The sequence below is a fragment of the Mastigoproctus giganteus genome, chromosome 3 (genome assembly GCF_048544385.1).
Source record: "Mastigoproctus giganteus isolate SK-2022 chromosome 3, ASM4854438v1, whole genome shotgun sequence".
Classification (NCBI taxonomy): Eukaryota; Metazoa; Arthropoda; class Arachnida; order Uropygi; family Thelyphonidae; genus Mastigoproctus; species Mastigoproctus giganteus.
This window is the reverse complement of record NC_143577.1, coordinates 256747976-256771898: the sequence shown is the minus strand read 5'-3', so window position 1 is coordinate 256771898 and position 23923 is coordinate 256747976. Positions and strand designations below refer to the sequence as shown.

The 23923-nt window shown below is 39.2% G+C and overlaps 1 protein-coding gene across 5 annotated transcripts in view; it reads right to left on the bottom strand.

Annotated features, from left to right (window-relative positions):
* Positions 1-23923, bottom strand: part of Strip (striatin interacting protein) — a 325994-nt gene that overhangs the window by 89969 nt on the left and 212102 nt on the right. For 4 of the 5 annotated variants that reach the window (XM_090371052.1, XM_090371055.1, XM_090371051.1 and 1 more), the window contains one exon: positions 8485-8556. In XM_090371052.1, coding sequence (XP_090227178.1) covers positions 8485-8556 — 72 coding nt within the window. The remainder of the gene's footprint in view (positions 1-8484; positions 8557-23923) is intronic. The other variant, XM_090371053.1, reaches the window with a different exon arrangement.

The window sequence follows — 23923 nt, the reverse complement described above, 5'->3', positions numbered from 1 at the left end:
AGTGGTGGTAGTGCACTGGTTGATGAGAGTCATCTACCACCCAGTACTGCCTGGTAACATAGAGGGGCGGCATTCCTCCATGTGGTGTGGGCGCCACAGTTCGACCCCTGCTTATGTTGGTTCACACCTGGGTGGTCACCCACAATGTACTTGTGCATGGAGGTTATACCCAGGATTACTAACAGTCCGACCATCGTGGAGGTGCAAGCAGAGCATTTGGCTATCACAGACCGTCCAGACTTCGCCGAAATTGGGTCCACTTGACTTGAGTGTCAAGCGAATATCAGTTCCGTCAGCATTTTAGACTCCCAGGTCGCAAGTACAGCTTGTCTGGCATATCTAAGAGAATGTCTGTGACAACTTCAAGGACCAAATCTGATACTCAGACTTGCAGCAGACATTTATTGCAGCACGCCAACGCAGTATACTCTAGACTTCATGCAATGCCAAAGGAAGAAATTCATGGTTGAGAAATGTAAGACACTTTTCTTTTCCCTTTTTATATAATCTTAAAGGTATTTGCAAAGAAATGGATTGAACTGTGCAATGAACTCTAATATCCCAAGACAATTTTCAAGTTGGGTAACCATGTTGGCCATGCTACTATTTCACCTATACCCAATCTTGATAAAATTCATTCAAGAAGCACATCCTATAAATACAGTGGTAGTTCATTTTCCAGAAAAGTCCTGTAATAAGAAAGTGTTTACTGTCCCTTAATAAATAGTGGTCCAAGCAGGTAGTTAACTACTGAAAATTAAATTCTGCTAACCTGTGGAGTGTTTTATTCTACAGTCAAGGTGCACTGCGGCTCGTAAGAAAAAAGAATGACGCAACTTCCATCCTTTATTTTATAATTTTCAACACACACACACACAAACATAAGCTGTGGTTAGAAAGTTCCAGGATTGGGCAGCTGGAGCTGTTGCAAACCGTGATAAATCATAAACTGTCCCAATTATAAGCTACTGTGCATTTATTGTGTGTCTTGAATTATTAAATTAAATAGTTCTTCTGCTTCAAAAAACATAAAAATTCTGTAGAAATTTATGGAACTGCATAAAGAACCTGAAATTTCTACTCACTAGTTAAATATAGGATATCTCTTGCCAAAAGTTACAAATTGTTACAAGAACTTTGACATTATAGAAAGAGAGGCTATAATGTTAAAGGAAAAAAGTTTTCATTTTCAAGTAGCAAAAATAATTTTGTACAGGGGGAAAAAATGTCCCTAGCAATAAGCCAACTGTTCATCTGATAATAGTGATAACCGAGGAAAAAATTGAAAAAGTGCAGGATGTTGTTTTTGTACCAATCAACAAATGACCATTAGAACGATAGCAGAAAAACTGGGGATGAGTAACAAGTGTATTCACCAAATTTTAACTATCGATCTTGGAATTAAGAAGGCATCAGCTCAAACTGCATTATTGGTGAAGCAATTGCTGATAGAAAAACAGATCCTTCAGAGTACATCGTCTCTGCTCTCTGATTTGGGCCTATCTGACTTCTTTCTATTTCCATGTATCAAAACTTCATGGAAAGGAATGCATTTTGGAGGAATGTCCAATTTTAGTGTTCAGAGCACTAAAACGTTTATCTGTAAATTAGTTCCAGAAAAGAAAGGGGCCAAAGAAAATAGGTAAGTTCAACTTTAATTTGCTTATAAAGATATTATTACCTTCTAGCCTCTAGAACCTTCTAGCCACATTAATTTATATTAATAATTTATTGCTTCAGTTTTTGCATTGTATTTTGTCAAAATTAAACATTATAATCTCCTAGCTTTCTCTATAATAAACTAACTGAGAAAAAAAAAAAAAAAAAAAAAAACAACAAAAATTACAAAATAAAACTAAAAAGTACTGCAATTGTTGTAAATCAGCTTGCAAAATAGATTCTTGAACTACAGGCGGTAGTGTGCTGGTAAATTTTTAACAACCTCCTGCCCTCTTTGGAAACTACGTGGCAGTTTCTTCCTTTGTGAGAATTACAACCCCCGAAAGTATAAACAAATTCCATTATCAACAAACATCCACTTAATTTTGCTTGGGCTGCTTCTTCTTAAGAAAATGACCTTATCAGGTTCACGACAATTCTAGAAACGGGAAATCTTTGACAGACGTCGAGCATGGGAATGTCATTACCTTAAGAAGTGGGCGAGGCAAAATTAAGGAGATGTTTGTTGGAAAGAATATTCCTGTAAAATTGCTAGTGGAGATAATTCCTACACAGTCTGCTGCATAAGGAAGGGGGGGGGAACAAAGCACAAAGGGTGCCAAAATAAGCACGCCACGGCTGAATTTTCCGTGTCACCATCTTATCGTCCAAATGTGGCTAGCCATTGTGGATTGTAGTGTTTGCCACTCTACAGTTTATAGCCATTGTGGATTGTAGTGCATGCCCCTCTACAGTTTATAGCCATTGCTGGTTTAACAACTGGCTACCAAAATTCTTTAAAATTTAACAATCGATTCATGAGACCCAGCACACCACTGACTACAGGAGTGAAATATTAAATTCAACCATGAAAATGTATTTGGAATTTATAATAATAATTTATAAAATGCTATATGTTACATGACCTACTTCGGTTTCTTCCTTGGTAACAATAAATTAACTACATTTAAATTAACATATTAAAAGCAAAAATTTTAAAAATAAAATAAACGAATACTGCATAAAACTTCTTACTAGTCAGCATTCCAGTTTGATAAATAAAGAAATTAACGTACTATCTTTGTTCCAATCATGTCCTTTAACTGGCTGCGGTTGGAGGCCCTAGCATCTCAGGAGATGCTTTAGAGTTTGTGGGATAGTCCCATTGACTCTGGAGTGACATCTGTTAATAGTGATGTGGTTTCTGGAGTTCTCCAAATATCATTATGCACTACTACAGAATCTAATAATGTTAAGAGGAAGTTTAAATTATATAAATGTATATATACAGACAAGTGGTGACTGCATTGGGATATAAGTTTAGGGTTATATTTTTATATTGGAATTTTATTTGAAATTGAATAGAAATCATGACTCAGACCAGAGAAGCAAAGCAAAAGGCTCAAACTGATGGGCGTGCTGTGGCTCAGGGAAGAACTGATGGCGGGCGGTTGTCCTCTGAATCGCAGCCTTTTCAAATGCACTGCTTGTTTGATGTTTGTGGAGCAATCAGGAATGGGACATGATATTGCCAAGGGGAATGTCTTTGTGTGTGTGCGCGATGTAAAGAGTGTGAGGAAATCAGGTGCCAACTCAGCGCTGTTATGGGCCTATATGAGAGCTTGAAGGACAGGGTGGATGCCCTCAAAGAATTTAAATTGAGGGGCCCATCAAGCTCTCAGCCACTCACATCAATGCCAGAGCTTGCACTTCAACATCAACACAACACAGCAGCAACCCCCAAGGCAGAAGGTGCTGGTCGCAAAGGAACTAGTTATTGTAAGTGACTATTGTCAGGGAAATGGGGAAAATATTGTGCAAAGAGGATAGACAGAACAGGCCCAGGGTATGTCTGCCAAGGGCAAAGGTTGATGACACTGTAGAGTAGATATCATCTTTTAAGGGCACAAAGGGTGATATTGTTGTACACGTTGGCATTAATGATATTAAGAGTAGGAGACCGGTGGAATTACTTAACAAGTACAGGGGTCAATGTTGAAAAAAAAAAAAAAAAAAAAGCCGTGAGTTAGGGTTGAATTTGAAAGTGTCTGCAATTCTGCCCAGACACGATAAAAGGGAGTATATGATAGCCTTGTCAATCGATGCGGCCCTGAAGAGACTGTGCAAGGCTCAAGGGGTAGAATTTTTCTTAGGTTGGTCTGTGCTTATACAGGGATGGGATACACTTAAATAGAATGCTTTAATAGACTTCTTAAATAGAATTCACTTAAATTGAAAGGGTGCAAGAATATTTGCTGATGCTAACAAGGCAGATTCGTAAAATTGCTAGATTGGGGTGATACACGGACTAATAGATTAACAGTAGCCGCTGGCAGAGGTGAAAGTGATACTTGCACTGATTCTATTGAAATGAGCAGCAGCCTGGAAAACAAGGTGCAGGGAATTCCACAGACTGCTGGAAGTCATTGCGGAACAAGTAAATACATGGGCTGTGTTAGGGTAACTAAGAACAGGAACAGGTGAACGTATACATGTATGTACATCAATGCTAGGAGTTTGGTAAATAAATTTGATGAATCTCAGGTGTTGGTCAAAATTTCAAAGGCAGATATTGTTGGGATAACAGAGATGTGGTGTCAGACAGATATTAGGAATGCAGAACTGGAATTTTGGGAGTACAATGTGTACAGGAAGGGAGGAGGGGTTATGCTGTTCGTTAAGAAACATAAAATCTACGGAAGTGCATCCAATTGATATTAGCATTAGCATCAGTAGAGGCATATGATGCAAGAAAGCAAGCTTATTCAGCATCAGCCAAAAAAAAAAAAAACACACACCACTCCCATTTCACCCCTCCTCCATTCATTCGAAATACCTGTCCAGTTGAGCTTTAAATTTGTTTAGGCTATCAACTTCAACAACAAGTGATGGAAGTCGGTTCCACCAACCAACCACCCACTGGCCAAAGGCAAATTTCCGCACATCTATCCGACATCCGTCCTTCTTCAATTTGAATTTATGCCCTCTGAGGTGATTATTCTGAGCAAGTTGAAGAATCCCATTGGCATTGAGCATGCTCAAACCATTCAAAGCCTTATACACCTCTATCAGATCACCTCGCCGGTGCCTAGTCTCCAGACTCTGTAATTTTCAAAACTTAAGCCTTTCTTCGCAAGAGCAACCCTTTGTTCCATTCACTAATCTTGTTGCCCTTCTCTATACCTGTTCCAGCAGCTCTACATCCTTCTTGAAATGAGGCCTCCAGACCTGTATACAGTACTCAAGATGTGGCCTAACCATTGCCTTATACAAGGGAATAATCACCTCCTTATCCCTGCTAGAAAAATTCCTGTATATCATTGACAAGACACCATGAGCTACTCTTGCACAATGCAATGTTGGTGGACAATGCAATGCTGAGTCTGTTTGTTGTGACATAAGCACTTTGAAAGGACAAATAACAGTAGATGTGTATTATAGGCCTAATGAATCTGATGAGTATAATAAGCAATTGTGCAGAGAAATAGAGTGGGCCAGTAAATCAGAGTGTCTTATAATGGGGGATTTTAATTTCCGAGAGATTGATAGGGAGACTAACAGTTGAGAGAAAACATCTGGAAAATGATATATGGAGAACCTAGATGCACATCTGCTCTTGGGCATCTTCAAATCATCTTTTTACGCTTAGTCTCTCAAACTTAGTTCATTTTCCTCCACAAATATTATTCAGAAAGAATGAAAAATGACTAAGAGTCAAATCACCAGAGTGTTGAAATGGAAGTACGGAAAGACTATGTTAGCATTAGTAAAGGCACATGATGCAAGAGAGCAAGCTTATATAGCATTAGCCAAAAAAAAAAGCCTCTCATTACACCCATCCACCACTCCACATGTTTGTCTAGTTCTGCCTTGAATCTATTTAAGCTATCAACTTCTACAACAACAGATGAAAGTTTGTTCCAGCAATCAACCACCCGCTGGCTAAAGGCAAACTTCCACACAACTGTCTTTCCTCAATTTGAATTTATGTCCTCTCAGGCGATTATTCTGAGAAAGAGGAAGTATCCCAGCAGCATTGATCATACTCAGACATTTCAAGGCTTTATACACCTCTATCAGATCACCTCGCAGGTGCCTAGTCTCCAGACTGTAATTTGCAAAACTTAAGCCTTTCTTCATAAGCACAACCCTTTGTTCCATTCACTAATCTTGTTGCCCTTTCCCTGTACTTGTTCCAGCAGCTCTATATCCTTCTTGAAATGAGGCCTCCAGACCTGTATATAGTACTCAAGGTGTGGCCTGACCATTGCCTTACACAAGAAGATAATCACCTCCTTATCTCTGATAGAAAAATTCCTGCATATCATTGACAAGACACCATGAGCTATTCTTGCAGACTGTCTGCACTGCTCAGAAAACTTCATATCTGCCCACAATTACCTCCAGGTCCTTTTCATTCTCTAACACAGACAGTGTAGTCCCCACACAGTTCATATGTTATTCTGGGGTTACTGCTTCCCATATGCAGTACTTTACATTTGTCAATGTTAAACTTCAATTGCCACATCTCAGCCCATCTGCTAAACTTTTCTAGATTCTGCTGCAGCAGCGTACTGTTATTAGTGTCATTAACAACCTTGCCGACCTTCATATCATCTGCAAACTTGGATATTAAGCCTGATATACCATCATCAATATCATTAATGCCGACCGGGCTAGCCGGGTAGGTAAAGTGCCTGCCTGGCAACCCAAAGGTCGCGGGTTCGATTCCCGCCTCGGGCTGGATATCACGATGGTGCCGAACCAACCGGTTGGTTGGATATCCCGGCCACGATACACGAAGGAAGCAAGAAAAAACTGGTTCCTTCGTGTATTGATCACATCATACGAAATAAAAAAAAAAAAAAAAAAAAATCATTAATAAATACAGAAAACAACAATCGACCAAACACTGAACCCTGGGGGGACTCCACTAATAACATTAGTCTACGAAGAGTCCATTGATTACCACTCTCTGTCTTCTCCCACCCTTTATCCATAGCAGCAATTTGCCTCCAAATGCCACACTGCTCCAATTTGTGCAGCAGTCTTTCATGTGCAACAGTATCAAAAGGCTTTCTAAGATCAAAATATATGATATCAAAATTATTCTTTGCAACATCCAGTTTCTTTGTGACCACATCATAGTATCCAATCAAATTGGTCAGACAAGACTTCCCCTTAACAAACCCATGCTGTGTCCAAGCTATAACTCAAGTCTTGTCTAGATGATCCTGCAGTGCTTCTTTAACCAGTGCCTCCATTAATTTCCCTGGAACAAAAGTTAAACTAACAGGTCTGTAATTACTTGTGTCGCCCTTTGATCCTCCTTTGTGAACTGGGGTCACCTTTGCACATCTCCAGTCCATGGGTACCACCCCTGAGTTCAAGGAAGCTCATAATTATGGCTAAGAATTTGCTTACTTCCTTTGCTGCCTCCTTTAATATAACCGGATAGATCTCATCCACCCCAGGTATCTTTCTTATGTTTATCTTCAACAACTTCTCCTCCACTTTGCTCTCAGTTATTACAAAATTAACTAGCTCACTGCCAGAGTTTAATTCACCTCTGGCATTCCCCTCCCCGAATAACTCCTCATGTGTGAATGTAGATGCAAAATACTCATTTAGTTTGTTAGCTACCTGAGTGTGATCATTCACAGTTGAACCATCGATATCAATTGGACCAATCTGATTCATCCCCTTCCTTCTAAAGGTTACATAAGTAAAGGACTCTTTGCTGTTTTTCTTTGCATCCTTTGCCAATGATTTCTTGTAATCTGCCTCTGCCTGCCTAACCTTCTTTGTGACTTGGTTACAGATCAGCTTATATCTATCATAGGCTTCCGTCATCTATTAATTTATATGTATCCCATGCATTTTCCTTCTCTCCCGCATGTCTCACTAGTTCATCTGACATCCATTTAGGTCTAAACATACATACATAAAGACTTTTTTTTTTTTTCCCCTCGCCTTTTCCCATTATTATATGGGGTCAGCGTTTTTATTGTTTTGGCATGCAATTTTTACAGCCAGATGCCCTTCCTGACGCCAACCCTCATCCTTTATCCGGGCTGGGAATATGCGGTGGTCATTCCCTGCCCTGCCGAATCATCCATATTTGGTGGGTACGGGCTCGAACCCCGGTCTAATGAAGAAGAGTGTGCTATGCACTGATGCTCTTGTTCACCTGGCTACGGAGGCACCACATACATAAATAGACTGAGGACTGAAAATAAATGTTTAGCCCAGTGGTGGCCAATATGTGGATGTGGAATGAGTGCCACAGAGTGCCCCATGGAACTCTTGTTGGTAGGCAGCCTCTTGATTTGAGAAAAAATAATGTAAAAATTTATACAACTGATTTTCAAAATAAGAAATGAAGATAAACGCAAAGTTTAAATTTCATTTTTATTGCCAGAAATTATGACCTGGTTTCAATGTTACAGGAACCTTTGGCTCATATTTACCATCTAATTTAGTGTAAGTAAGAATTGGAGTTCTTCAAAACATCAATTCTATAAGGATGAACATTCATTCATAAAAACATTTAGTGGTATAGATTAATAGGGGAGAAGAATTATTCATTCTGGTAGCATCTGAATCTGCTCACTAGGTCATGCAGGCATTTCCAACATAATATGAGCAAACTGCAAAAAAAACTTAAGTCACCAGCCCTGCTCTAGCCTATTACATGTGAACAAACAAACATTCTATACAAAATTTGCCTCCTTTCTAAAGAGGGAAAACATGAAATTATCACATATGAAATCACAAAGTTAAAAAAAAAAAAGAATACAATAAAGCTGAGTTAAAGTAACTTACCATATATTGAGGTAATGTGGGAAGCATTGCTTGGTATAATATTTCCACTGGAGTCTGAGGAACAAAACACTCCTTGGTAACAGAAACATATACATAAAAATATATATATATATATATATATAACATAAGTATATATATATGCTTATTTACATATATAAAAGTATTTTTTTAGCCTTCACAGGTTATGTTTTTCTGGGACACTGTACATAACATAACTCTACCCTCTAAAAAGTATCCGGACACCTGTCAGTTTCACATTGAGATCGCTGCCACTCACTTCAACGATCACTCATTGTTGACTGCTATAACACAAACTACCTCTACCCTCCAGGGAGGCTTTCCATTAATGAACAATAGACTGCAGTGGTGTAGTCCTTCTGTACATTCTGTCCACTAATCATTCATAAATGTAGATTCATGTCCATGACATCAGAAGTACAGCATGGCACATTCTGTTGAAACAGACAACAATCTGTACTAAGGAACTGCCACATTATAGGGAGCATGACCCTGTCCAAAGTATCATGCACCCATGGTAGGCATCAATGTTCACAGTTTTCTGCACAACCACCAAACATTATAGGCCATACTATAAAAAAACAGTTCCACACCATAACCCTCACTTCCTCCTAACTTAATGGTTGGTACAATGCAGTGCACTCTGGCAGCACAGCAAACATTCTCCAGGCATCCACCACATTCATCCATCTGACTGCATAGGGAAGTAATAATATCTGTTACTCCACAAAACTGATTTCCACTGCTCTATGGACGAATTACAGCATCTGTTGTATCAGGAAAGGAAAAACCACTGATTGCACTTGATGATGTTTGGCATACGTGTCACTGCCCTCCCATAAAAACTGAGGTTGTGGAGCCCCACATATAGCATGAATCTCAGCCATTGTTGACATTCCTTAAACTCTGGATTGCAGGAATGTCAGGCGAGAATGTTATACTACTCTTCCAAGTACCCTCTCGTCACATGGAGGAGCTTCCATGGTCTTCCTGTGCATTACTGGATGGTCTTGTACCATCATGTTTTCATTTCATGATAACATCATAGAGAGTTAACTTTGAACAGTGTAGACTGTCGGTAATTACACAAACTGACATGCTATCAATGTGACATCTCATAATAATATCCCTCTCAAAATCAGTCAGCTTAGCTCATGGCATGATGATAAAAACTAACTTGTGTGGTTTACACACTTTCTTATACTAGTTTGAGTCACTTGTTCATCAAGATACTTTTTTGGAGGATAGTGTACAGTGAGACCTCAATTTATCTAATATGTACTGTAAATTGAGATCATGTTTTCAAACAAGTGATCAGAAATATTCAGTTAAACCTGCCGGATGTCAACTCTTAGGTAAAGCCTCTGTTGAAAAGTGCAACAGAGGCACCACCGCTGACCATTACTCGAATTATAAGGATTGCAACCAGTGTCGTCACCATTTGTAAAAAATTCCAAAGCCATTACTTCAGATTATCTACTTTCTTCACATTTCTCCGACCCGAACTCAAAACTCATTTGGTTCATTAGCTTCCCTAAAAAGAAGAGTATATCATCCTCAACAGTCTCTCCACTTACACCCCCTACCAGAAAAAGTCTCACCACATCCGAAAAAAAAAAAAAAAAATTTCCAGCAGTTACTTCTAAGCTTTTTCCCAAAAATTATCTTAAAAATTCACAAAAATTGAGTCATGAAAGTTCAAATTCTGTCCAAGTAAGACCAATTACTCATCCACGACATCCTTAGGCTGAGGGTAGCCTTCTTCACTACTATGCAATAAAACAAAAAAATTACAGAGCCTACATTAAACATTCCAATTATCATATAGGAAAATGTGTGTGAGCACCCTGTACTCACGAAAAATGTTTCATGTGAAAACATCTTTGACGAAAATGTGAAATGGAAATAATGCAAATTACATCACTTCCTAAATGATGCTAATGCAGTTACTAATACTGATTCATGAGTGGCCGTGAGTCCACTACTTACCGATGAATGGTTGAATGTCAATAATCCTACTCTTCATCCTGAAGGTGATGGCCAATTTATGAATGACAATGCCACAGCGGCAACAAAGTTCTTCAACTTCTTACTCCAAATTTAAAGTAAGAAGTCCAACGCTGGAAGAGCTGTTATTATTAATAACAGTTAATGACTATTATTATTACTAACTCTTCCAGCAACAATAGTTAAAATATTAACAAGTATCACTACTAACTGCTGTTAATGATCCAGCGAATACTCCTATTTGCTGTTAGTAGTCAATACTACTAAAATTAACCAGTAATATTTAACAGTTAACTAACAACCAGTTAATGTTAGTAGTTATTACTACTAACATTATATTCCTAGTTAACTGTACTCGATGTAAATAGCTAATGTTAGTAGTAAAAACTATATATTACTAGTTTTACGAGTATAACTACTAACCATATACTACTATATACTCCTATTCATAGTTAACTATATATTATACAGTATAACTACAACAATATACTATACAGGGTGTTTCAGTTAAACGTTTCAGAACTTCTAAGAGGGGTAGGGTACATCCTGACAACTCGAAATCATATAGCAATGTGGGGTCGGAAATGCTTTCCTGAAGCGGTATTGTACACAGAAGTCGTCGTGCGACGTTGTGCAGCACTGATTCAATTTTCGGTCAATGTATGGGCCGGTATTATGGGAGATCACCTCATCAGACCTTACCTGTTACCGTGTCGTCTAACAGGACCTATCTACTTGATCTTTCTGCAGCAAGTATTGCCACAACTTTTGAGAGATGAACAGATTTCTGCATCGACGCAACAGACAATGTGGTTCCAACACGATGGAGCCCCTGCCCATTATAGCGGAGATGTTCGTAACTACCTGGATGTCACATTTGGTCAACAGTGGATCGGACGTGGTGGTCCGGTGCGTTGGCCTGCTCAGTCACCCGACCTATCATGTCTTGATTTTTATTTCTGGAGTCATATGAAATCACTAGTTTATGACACCCCTGTTGACAATGCTGAGGAGCTGGTTGCAAGAATCGCAGTAGCTGCCGAAGAAATTCGAAATTCGCCTGGAGTATTCCAGAATGTTCGGATGTCCATGCGTCGGAGATGTGAGGCGTGCATTGTAGCCCGTGGAAGAAACTTCGAACACTTACTTTAATCCATGTACCTTTTGTTTCTTTTCATGTATTATTAAAACGATTTCTCACTTACAGTCTCTTTTCTTTATGGTGCTTCTGTGTACAACACCGCTTCAGGAAAGCATTTCCGACCCCACATTGCTATATGATTTCGAGTTGTCAGGATGTACCCTACCCCTCTTAGAGGTTCTGAAACGTTTAACTGAAACACCCTGTATACTAGATGCCTGCATGGACCAGGGTCTGGCTCTCGGGCTTTGGCCTGACCCAGCCCTCGGGCTGGGTAACATGAATGATGTTCGGGCTCAGCTCGGATACAAATAATCGAAATGAATTGTTATTTCAAGCTTTTTGGGCTATTTTTTACATTTTTTTTTATAGAAAATTTTAAAGGTTCTTTAGAAAAAATGTGTATTATTTGTCTGTTAAAACTTTTAATTGGCCAATAAGGAGCACATCACCAACGTCTCCAAAATTCACCGAAATTTTTATTATTTCGTGGAAATAACCCGCCAGCAGTGCAAACCCAAAAGGAAATTGTAGTGCAGCGGATTAGCAGTGAAAGTAGCGACAGTGTTGACTATATTTTATTTCTGCACACAATTTGCAACAAAAATTGTGCTTGGTAGAGGTGGATATCGATATTCGTTATGGAATTATATCGATATTTGTTATTAGTATTAGCAGAGGCATATGATGCAAGAAAGCAAACTTATGCAGCATCACCAAAAAAAAAAAAAAAAACCATCTCCCATTTCACCCCTCCATTCATTCCAAATACCTGTCCAGCTCAGCCTTAAATTTATTTAGGCTATCAACTTCCACAACAAGGGATGGAAGTCTGTTCCACCAACCAACGCTGTCTAAATGCAAATTTCTGCACATCTATCCTACATCTGTCTTTCCTCAATTTGAATTTATGCCCTCTCAGGTGATTATTCTGAGCAAGAGGAAGAATCCCATCAGCATTGAGCATGCTCAAACACTTCAAGGCTTTATACACTTCAATCGATCACCTCGCAGGTGCCTAGTCTCCAGACACTGTAATTTGCAAAACTTAAGCCTTTCTTCATAAGAGCAACCGTTTGTTCTATTCACTAATCTTGTCCTTCTCTGCACTCGTTCCAACAGCTCTACATCCTTCTTAAAATGAGGCCTCCAGACCTGTATACAGTACTCAAGGTGTGGCCAGACCATTGCCTTATACAAGGGGATAATCACCTTCTTATCCCTGCTAGAAATATTCCTGTATATCATTGACAAGACACCATGAGTTACTCTTGCAGCCCGTCTGCACTGCTCAGAGAACTTCATATCTGCCTGCACTGCTCAGAGAACTTCATATCTGCCTGCACAATTACCCCCCCCCCCGGTCTTTTTTGTTCTCTACCACTGTCAGTGTAGTACCACAGAGTTGATACGTTACTCTGGGGTTACTGCTTCCCACATGCAGTACTTTACATTTGTCAATGTTAAACTTCATTTGCCACCTCTCAGCCCATTAGCTCAACTTTTCTAGATCCTGTTGCAGCAGCATACTGTCATTAGTGACCTTAACAACCCTGCCAACCTTCATATCGTCTGCAAACTTGGACATTAAGCTTGATATACCATAATCAATATCATTTATAAATACTGAAAACAACAATGGACCCAACACTGAATCCTGAGGGACTTCACTAATAACATTAGTCCACGATGAGCAGTGTCCATTGATTACCGCTCTCTGTCTTCTCCCACTCAACCATCCCTTTATCCATAGCAGCAATTTGCTTCCAATGCCACACTGCTCCAATTTGTTCAGCAGTCTTCCATGTGCAACAATATCAAAAGCCTTTCTAAGATCCAAATATATGATATCAAAGTTATTTTCTGCATACAGTTCCTTTGTGATCACACCATAGTATCCAATCAAATTGGTCAGGCAAGAATTTCCCTTAACAAAACCATGCTGTGTCCGAGCTATTAGTGAAGTCTTGTCTAGATGATCCTGCAGTGCTTCTTTAACCAGTGCCTTCATTAATTTTCCTGGAACAGAAGTTAAACTAACAGGTCTATAATTACTTGTGTCGCCCTTTGATCCTCCTTTGTGAATTAGGGTCTCATTTGCGCATCTCCAGTCCATGGGTACCTTCCCTGAGTCCAAAGAAGCTCTCATAATTATGGCTAAGAGTTTGCTTACTTCCTTTGCTGCCTCCTTTAATATAACTGGATAGATCCCATCCACCCCAGGTGCCATTTTTATGTTAATCTTCAACAATTTCTTCTCCACTTTCCTCTCATTTATTACAAAATCATCTAGCTCACTGCCAGAGTTTAACTCACCTCTGGCATTCCCCTCGCTGAATAACTCCTCCTGTGTGAATGTAGATGCAAAATACTCATTTAGTTTGTTAGCCACCTGAACAGGATCATCAACAGTTGAACCATCCATATCCAGTGGACCAATATGATTCACTCCTTTCCTTCTAGAGTTTGCATAGGTAAAGAACTCTTTGCTGTTTTCCTTTGCATCCTTTGCCAAAGATTTCTCATAATCTGTCTTTGCCTGCCTAATCTCCTTTGTGACTTGGTTACAGACCAGCTTATATCTATCACAGGCTTCCATGTCACCCATTAATTTATATGTATCCCATGCATTTTTCTTCTCTGCCATGTCTCATTAGTTCATCTGACAGCCATTTAGACCTAAACCTTGAACAATATTTCTTAGTTAGTATGTAAAGCCTAGTAGCTTCCAAGATAAATTCTTTGAATGGTTGCCATTTTGAATTTGCTGTTGGTAACATCATCAGTTGGTCCCACCGTATAGAATTTAAATACTGTCTCAGACCACCATAGTCGCCTTTATGAAAGCAAAAACTTTTCCTTTACCCCTGATGGTAGTTACCTCTTTGAGTAAATCCCACTTCAGCACACTGTGATCACTGCCATCTAGCTGTTCTTTATCTGCAGATTCTTAATGCATGAAGAATCACTACTGATAATCAGATCAAGAGTATTACTCCCTCTAGTTGCTTCCCGAACATGCTGAAGTAGAAAACACTTCATCTAATAAATCCACACTAGCCTTGCTAGTGTGTGGGTGACAAACTCACAAATTTCAGTCAATATCTGGAAAATTAAAATCCCCCATTATAAGACTTGGAATTATATCGATATTTGTTATCGAATTATATTAAGTATGGTAAAGTGAAAATTTTATTATATATTTTTAAAATTAATATCGATAATTATTTTGGATAATTATTGTTTTATAATTATTAATATTGAATTTTGAATCAGAAAATTTATTTCTTTATTATTATGAAACTTCAGAAAGTGATGCTAGTCATTTTATTTATATAAAAAGTTTCAGTCGGCCTGGGATAAAAATCAGCTAGGGTCAGGCCATCTGGACTGAGAAGGGGTGTGAAGTGTTAAGCAGGAAAAGCTTTTATTCTTGCATAATATTACTACTCGCTACTTACTCTACCGAATCAATGTTAGTGACTGGGTTAGCATTATTTAGGAAGTAACATTATTTTCTTCTCTTAATGTGAATGATGTAATGTTTTATTCTCACTTTGGTATTTCTCCACTTGTTCTCAAAACCTGTGTTCCTCGATTTACTAATGTTCTTTGCAACGTTTTTTCACTTTCTTATTCCAAAGATGTTTTTCCTTCTGCTTAAAAATTTGCTGATATCCAGCCAGTTCCTAAAAAGGGTGACAAGTCACTCCCATCCAATTATCGTCCCATTGCAATTACTTCTACTCTTTTTAAATTATTGGAGATATCAATTAACTGCCAACTCTTAAACTACCTAGAAACCTTCCGTCTGATCAACAATTGCCAGTATGGATTCCGTCAGTGTCGATCCACTGGTGATATTTCTGGCTTATGTTACCCATTTATGGACAAATTGAATGGAAAAGTTCGGCAAAACACAAGTAGTTGCTGTTGACATCTCAAAGGCTTTCAATCGTGTTTGGCATAAATGTCTTCTAAACAAGATTCCATCTTATTGTTTGCCAACTGTTTTTTGTAATTGGTTATTGATGGTAGATGGCTCTCTCTCTTCTAACTTCTCCACCAATGCTGGTATCCCCCAGAGGTTCAGTTCTTTTCCCCACTCTTTTCCTGTTGGATAATCAAGTGAGCACTGAATGGGATATGGCCCATCTAAGTCGATGGAGATTTTACCAAGATTATCAGCTCAAGAGTGAAGAGAAAAGATAAGAGATCAAATGTTATCCTACTTTTAGGTGAAGATGTAACCAGAACCATCAAGAATGTACCAGAGGTGAAAGTGGATTGACAAATTGCAAAGGAGATCAACTAACATTTTAACATGAATCAAGTTTCCTAGTTTTGTACATTTCAAAATTAAGTCTGTATTTCTGTATTTATTAATAACTTGTTTAGTGTAGAAAATGGAACCAGAGATTTTTACAAAGGTCAACTATGATCAGTGGCGTAGGAGTGCCTTGGCATTGGGGCAGGTGCCAAGGGTGCCGACAGGAGAAGGGTGCCACTGACAGGCTACATCAGCAAAGTGCCAAGCTATTTCGACATCTGAGGCTAGCTGACAAAATGACGACCCTTGATGATGTCGAATCAAGATGACAGCACAGGGAAGGTGAAAATTAATTTCTGCACGGCGATTCAAGTCCGCATGCATCCTTACATCTGAGTACAAAATGCATAGCTTCATAGATCTATTTGCTGTCCAGAATGTAACTCTGAAGGGACCAATCAGGCAATCGCTTCATCAACACATGATCGAATGCATAGTAGTTCACAATTCAGGCATTGTGTACAAACTGAATAAGTTATAAGTTATAGTGTTTTTGTGATTGTTATATAAACAGGTAATCGTGTTTACCTATTTAAATCACAATTACCTGTTTATATATTGATTGATATTATGTAAATAAATATCAATCAATATTTAAAAAGGTAATCGTGAATATTGTAATTTATAATTTAAATAAAACAATAAAAGCCAAATTAATTTTAGACAAGCCAACAAAGAAAAAAAGTGGACATCAGTACTCCATAGAAAGACTGAATAAAGAGGAAATTAGAAAAAAACATTCCGCTAGTTACAAAACTGGGTTACAATAAGCCGCTCCAAACCTGAAAGTGACAAAGAAAACGAACATAATTCAAAAGAAGATGAAATAAATGATGATGCCACTGAAATGGAAGTCCAAGAAAAAGCTCAGCTCACACAGTTGAAGTTCTTTTAAAAGAATTAAAAAGCATTAGCATTAGTAGAGGCATATGATGCAAGAAAGCAAGCTTATGCAGCATCAACCAAAAAAAAAAAAAAAAACGACTCCCATTTCACCCCTCTGTTCGTTCAAAATACCTGTCCAGCTGAGCCTTAAATTTATTTAGGCTATCAACTTCCACAACAAGGGATGGAAGTCTGTTCCACCAACCAACTACCCGCTGGCTAAAGGAAAATTTCTGCACATCTATCCTACATCTGTCTTTCCTCAATTTGAATTTATGCCCTCTCAGGTGATTATTCTGAGCAAGAGGAAGAATACCATCGACATTGAGCATGCTCAAACCATTCAAGACTTTATACACCTCTATCAGATCACCTTGATCACAATATCCAACAAGAGTTGGCAGAAGAAAATAATGGCAGCAATATTAACATGGAACATGTAAGTCTGAATTTTAATGATCCGACCACATGAAACTTTAATACCCACAAAAACAGATCTCTTATGGTGCTACACTGTCCCGAACATATAGTCTTAAATACGTATCCTGTCACTAATGGCCGATGTTTCAATAATTCGTGGAAATACAAAAATGAAGGTATTGAAAAAAAAAGAAAAAGAGAGGAAATGGCTATTTTATTTCAAAAACAAAGATGCAATATATTGTTTTCCGTGCCTCTTATTTGTATCTGGCATAAATAATGTTCCATTTTATAGCTCAGATGGATTTAAGGATTGGAAACATCTAAACCCAAACGTTCTTTTTTATGAGAATTCATTACAACACACAAACAATTTCACAAAATGGAAATTATTAGAAAAGGGTCTTCACATGCCAGTAATATCGATACCGAAGGAAAAAATCATGCGTATTTTTAAACTTGATAAAATTTGTCAGCCAATATGACGGTATGAAAAATGTTCTGGAATTGCATATTAAACACCACACTAATTATTTATCTCCAGAAATTCAGAATGAATTTATTAATTTGTTAGCAACAAAAGTATGAAGTGAAATAATTTAAAATAACTAAATGCAACAAGTCATAATATGTTAAGAGTAAGAGTTTTATATCTATATAATATCGGTGTGGATACACCATAGATAACTCTTAAGAAAAAACTACGATAGTAGTGTGGGAGGCATAATTTCCTCTGTATCTCATATTGTTCTCAATGACAGGCCAATAGCTTTGAAGGCGCCTCCGTAGCCAGGTGGGCAGGAGCAGCAGTGCGTAGCACACGCTTCTTGATTAGACCGGGGTTCGAGCCCGTCACCACCAAATACGGAGGATGCGGAAAGGTCAGGGAATGACCACCGTATATCCCGAAAAAAAAAAAAAAAAAAAGATGACAGGCCAATAGCTTTGAAAGGTGCCGTTTCATTTCCACGAAACAACAGATGACCACTTGTCAGGATAAAGGAAAACCACTCTCTTCTAAATCTCTAACAGGGTGCTTACAATAGAAGGTTGACGAGAGCCTTGCTGTGCCCACTGGCTATGGATACACAGAAAGTAGTTGACCAGCTTGACTTCTCGGTATGTGAGACAGGTAGTCGGTTAGGTTTTATGGGTCCCACTGAGTTGCAGATGGCAATCTTTTAATTCGGGCGTAACAACAGCTCTATTGTTTGCTTGAAGACCATGGGTGCAAATGATGTATGCAGCAGAGTTAAGTCTCGTAATGCAGTCGTCATATGGAAATTTTCTTTTGTGGAAACGAAAATTTGTGAAACAAATTTTCGTTTCCACAAAACAAATTCGGTGAAGAATAAAATTCTATTTAGCAAATTCTAAAAAAATTCGGTAAAAAGAAAACATTTATCTCAAAATAAAAAAAGTCGATAAAAAGAAGTTTGTTAATCAGAGGTCCCACTGTACTTATTATTTATTATGATTTTACCAATTATCGAAAAAAGGTGCGTAGCCACAAATTTGCCAAGGGCGCCGAAAACCTAGCTATGCCTCTGATATACCTAATTCTTATCCTGAACAGCTTTAGAACATTCTTTGGAACACCACAGTTTAGTTAAAAAATAAAAGTCTAGAGTTGATCAATCAACACTACAATATGAACACATATTGGGTCAGGATACTAAAAACAGCAGTCTTAAACCAAGGAATTTTAGCAATTTATTGAAGTAAATTTTTGCCAGTTAATGTTATTGCTAGTTATTGTTATTAGCCACTCCACACCTTGAGTACTGTATACAGGTCTGGAGGCCTCATTTTAAGAAGGATGTAGAGCTGTTGGAACAAGTACAGAGAAGGGCAATAAGATTAGAGAATGGAACTAAGGGTTGCTCTTAGGTTTTGCAAATTACAGTGTCTGGAGACTAGGCACCTGCGAGGTGATCTGATTGAGGTGTATAAAGCCTTGAATGGTTTGAGCATGCTCAATGTTGATGGGATTCTTCCTCTTGCTCAGAATACCTGAGAGGGCATAAATTCAAATTGAAGAAAGACAGTTGTAGGATAGATGTGCGGAAGTTTGCCTTTAGCCAGCGGGTAGTTGATAGGTGGAACAGACTTCCACCTATCCAACTTCCACAGACTTCTTGTGGAAGTTGGATAGCCTAAATAAATTTAAGGCTGAGCTGGACAGGTATTTGGAACGAATGGAGGGGTGAAATAGGAGCGTTTTTTTTTTTTTTTTTTTGGCTGATGCATTAGCTTGCTTTCTTGCATCATATGCCTCTACTAATGCTAATGATGATCAAAAATGAAAATATAAAACCATTTATATTATAAATATAATATGAAATCAAATATAAATAATTGAAAAAAAAAAAAAAAAAAGCGACTATATTTAGATAAAGGTAGAAAAAATTCATATTTTTAATCATTAATGAATGATTAATGCACAACAGATACTTTTGACAGGCACCTGTCAGGTCCTGCACATCAACCACCAGGCTGTCAAGTATTTGCCAATTATTTACAACCCTAACCATGCCAAATAAAGTTTATGATCATGTCCCTTGCTGGGTGAAAGCAGTGTCTTTTAACTCCTAATCCCTGCCCATGCCTCTAATTTTCACAAGAAGCTTGTTGTTATTTATTTGTTTGTTATTTGGTTTTTAGGAGCATTAGCAACTAAGGCCATATTGCTCCAGGGATATGCGGTGGTCATTCCCTCACCTTTCCACATCCTCCGTATTTGGTGGTCAAGGGCTCGAACCCCGGTCTAATCAAGAAGCGTGTGCTATGCACTGCTGCCCACCTGGCTACAGAGGCACCACACAAGAAGCGAACAGTGCATGTGTAAACAAAGAGCAGGTGAAACAATCAAGAAATTGATGTTTTTGGTATCATACTTTATGACTAGGTAGGGGAGAAGCAATCCAATTCAGAGAAATGACTTTTGTAAAGTGTCTTTTGATGTGATGGCATAATCCTGGCATTTACTTCCACTGTTATAAATTTTTAGTCTCTGAAAAGTTACATGCTGTTACTGGAATTTACTTATACTGTACAAACATTCTACACATTTTACATTCTTTTATAGATGATTGTTCCTTGTTTATGTACTACATCCACTGTCTACTTTCAAGAATAAACTAGAGTTTAGCTTGGAATTCACATTCGTCTAGATTGAACCCCTTTTTTTTTTTTCATTTTTAAATTACAAAACTACAGAGATTTAAGATTGGGTAAAAAGAATGAATTCTATGTGCTTATGATACCTAATCAACGCACATTTCAAAAGCAGTTACATTAAAATTCAGTGTTTCAGAACCTCTTTTGTGTAAACTTTTAAAGAACAACAGAAAAATCACATGAATTAGAAATAACTGAAAATGAAAATATGAACAACAGGAAAAGAAAAGGCTGTGGAAGAAATGGTTCACAAATGCACAATTTAAAAAATGCATCTATCAACAGAAATATATTACGTGAAAATGTGAAGGAATTTGAAAGTGAGGTTTGTGTAATAGAATTTAATCCTACAGACCTGGATTGGTTAAGCAGGTAGAAGGAGAGAGAGAGACAACACTGTGTATAAAAAACTTCATGGAGAAAAATCAGACTCTGACATAGGATAAGCAGAAAAATGTCTTAACTAATTTATTGGAAGAATTTAGTCCAGGCTGTATTTTCAACACTGATGAAATTGGTGTTTAGTGACAAATGGGCCTGGAGTACTGGGGTCCATAGTTTAATAATAGATATTTACAGTATACCCAGTATAAAATAAAATATAAGTACAAATTCAGTAGCTTTCGGAACACGTGTCCCTTTATCAACTGACAAATTTGAATACATTACAAGCAAAGTGTGGCACGTTACTCATGCGTCATTGTTGTAGCACGGACGTGTGCTGCCTTACGCCAGTGATCATCCATCAATAAAACGGTTGTCTCTAGGATGGGATGTATACGCATGCCTTTCTGGCGATTTAATGCCTTAGGGTTGTTTATTATGTTTAGTGACTCTAGCCATAGGCGGTGGCGAAAGTGTGGCGCGTGGTCCACTATCTCAAAGTCGCGCTTGGGGTCAAGATCGTGGTTGGTAGCCCAAAAATGTTCTGCAAGCGCGGACTGGTCAGTTTCGGCAAGCCGGATTGCTCTGTCGTGTTCCATGAGGCGATCTTGGAGACGTCTCGATGTCTCACCTACGTAGCAACTGTTACAGGCCCTACAGGTGATACGGTACACTACATTGCTGCGTAAGACAGGTGTGACAGGGGTCTTCACACTGGAGACAAGTGAACGTAGGTTCCTACCTGGTAATTGCACACATTTGATGTTGTAACTTCTCAGGATCTTCGAGATACGTCCTGACACTCCTGGATAGTACGGAATGTAGGCGGATGATATGCCGACTTGCTTCGGAGGTCTTGGGTTGGAAGTAAGTTCTTGTGCCTGTAACAAGCATCTGTTTAGTACATGGGATGGATAACCGCATCTGGTTAGGTCCGCCTTCACACGGGAGATCTCGTTACGTCTAATTGTGTCGGTGCTGGAATGGCTCCAGGCCCTGGAGAACAGGGTGCGGGCAGTGCTATTGAGGTGGCTTGGAGCGTGGCCGGACCCGTAGTTGGTGAATTGACCGCACCACATAGGTTTGCGGTATACTGAGGTCTCTAGATGTGGGCCTACGCGATGCACTGTTCCTACCAGGTAGGAACCTACGTTCACTTGTCTCCAGTGTGAAGACCCCTGTCTTACGGAGCAATGTAGTGTACCGTATCACCTGTAGGGCCTGTAACAGTTGCTACGTAGGTCAGACATCGAGACGTCTCCAGGATCGCCTCACGGAACACGACAGAGCAATCCGGCTTGCCGAAACTGACCAGTCCGCGCTTGCAGAACATTTTTGGGCTACCAACCACGATCTTGACCCCAAGCGCGACTTTGAGATAGTGGACCACGCGCGACACTTTCGCCACCGCCTATGGCTAGAGTCACTAAACATAATAAACAACCCTAAGGCATTAAATCGCCAGAAAGGCATGCGTATACATCCCATCCTAGAGACAACCGTTTTATTGATGGATGATCACTGGCGTAAGGCAGCACATGTCCGTGCTACAACAATGACGCATGAGTAACGTGCCACACTTTGCTTGTAATGTATTCAAATTTGTCAGTTGATAAAGGGACACGTGTTCCGAAAGCTACTGAATTTGTACTTATATTTTATTTTATACTGGGTATACTGTAAATATCTATTATTAAACTATGGACCCCAGTACTCCAGGCCCATTTGTCACTATTCGATCACTTTATGGCCATAATACCTACAACGATTGTGCGCAGTTGCAAAAGTCCTTCCTCTCAATAGCTCGCTACAGGCAACATTTACGCTTCGCACACAGATGCAAAAGCAATCGAATTATACCTAAAGGGTTCCGATACAAAGCCCCGTTCCACAACTCTCATATGGATCGTGCCTGCTTTAACTTCAGCCTACGCACATTAAATTTGTGGATATCCCATCTCCACCGTGAAATCAGGAACGCTGACTACCACAAGTCCAGACTGTTACAACATCTACAAGGTAAGGTCTCGCCTATTGTATTTACAAATCTTATGCATACCATCTGCCATCGGGCTAGTCAGACCTCGGATACCTACCGTTTACGCCAACAGCGCAAGTTCATAAACTTAAGCATAGAAACTACCTCCTTAAAGTGGACCACGTCCTTAAAGACGAACACTCGTTCAGACGACACGACTTCTTTCGTCTTGAATCTAAGTAACAAACAACTGTCCAACGAGCAGCTGAGTGTTTTATCAAACGGTATGAAATTCGCCGTTATACCATCGAAACCTCCCATCACACAGCTCGCTATGGGTATAGAAGCCAGTATTACCAACCTTCCCAAAGAAACTGCCAACGAGATCCGATTCAAGACTGCCGCAGTCCTCCGCAACACTCGAAAAACGTGCTCAAACCTCAACCACCGCCAACGTGCCGCCCTGTCATCTATAAGAAAAGACAACTCCATCGTTGTACTTCCTGCGGATAAAGGGCGCCGGACTGTTGTGCTGGACCGATCAGCCTACCGAGAGAAAGCCTTGGCCCTATTACTCGATCCTAACGTATATGAACCTCTACCTGATCCTCCCGTTAAAGTCTTGAAACGTCTGGAAGCAAATGTTAATAAACTTGTCCACGCATGGCTTAAAGATAAGAAGATCCCGACCGCGACTCACCATCTTCTACGTGCTACTGGCTGCCAACTACCGCAATTCTACGGATTACCAAAGATCCATAAACCGGGTATTCCTCTCAGACCTATAGTGTCTTGCTGCAGTGCCCCAACGTATGAACTGTCCAAACACATCGCGAGCCTCCTCTCGCCTCTTATAGGTAATACATCTCACACCGTTAAAAACAGCAGTGAATTCATTAACATCATTAAGGACATTTCAATCCCTGATAACTCTGTCATGGCATCATTTGACGTGGTTTCTTTATTCACCTCGATTCCCGTCCAACAGGCCGTACACTGCGCCAGAAGGCTCCTTGAGAGCGACTTAAGCCTCCAATCCAGGACATCACTATCCACTGATGACATCTGTACCGCCCTCAACCTATGCCTCTCTAGC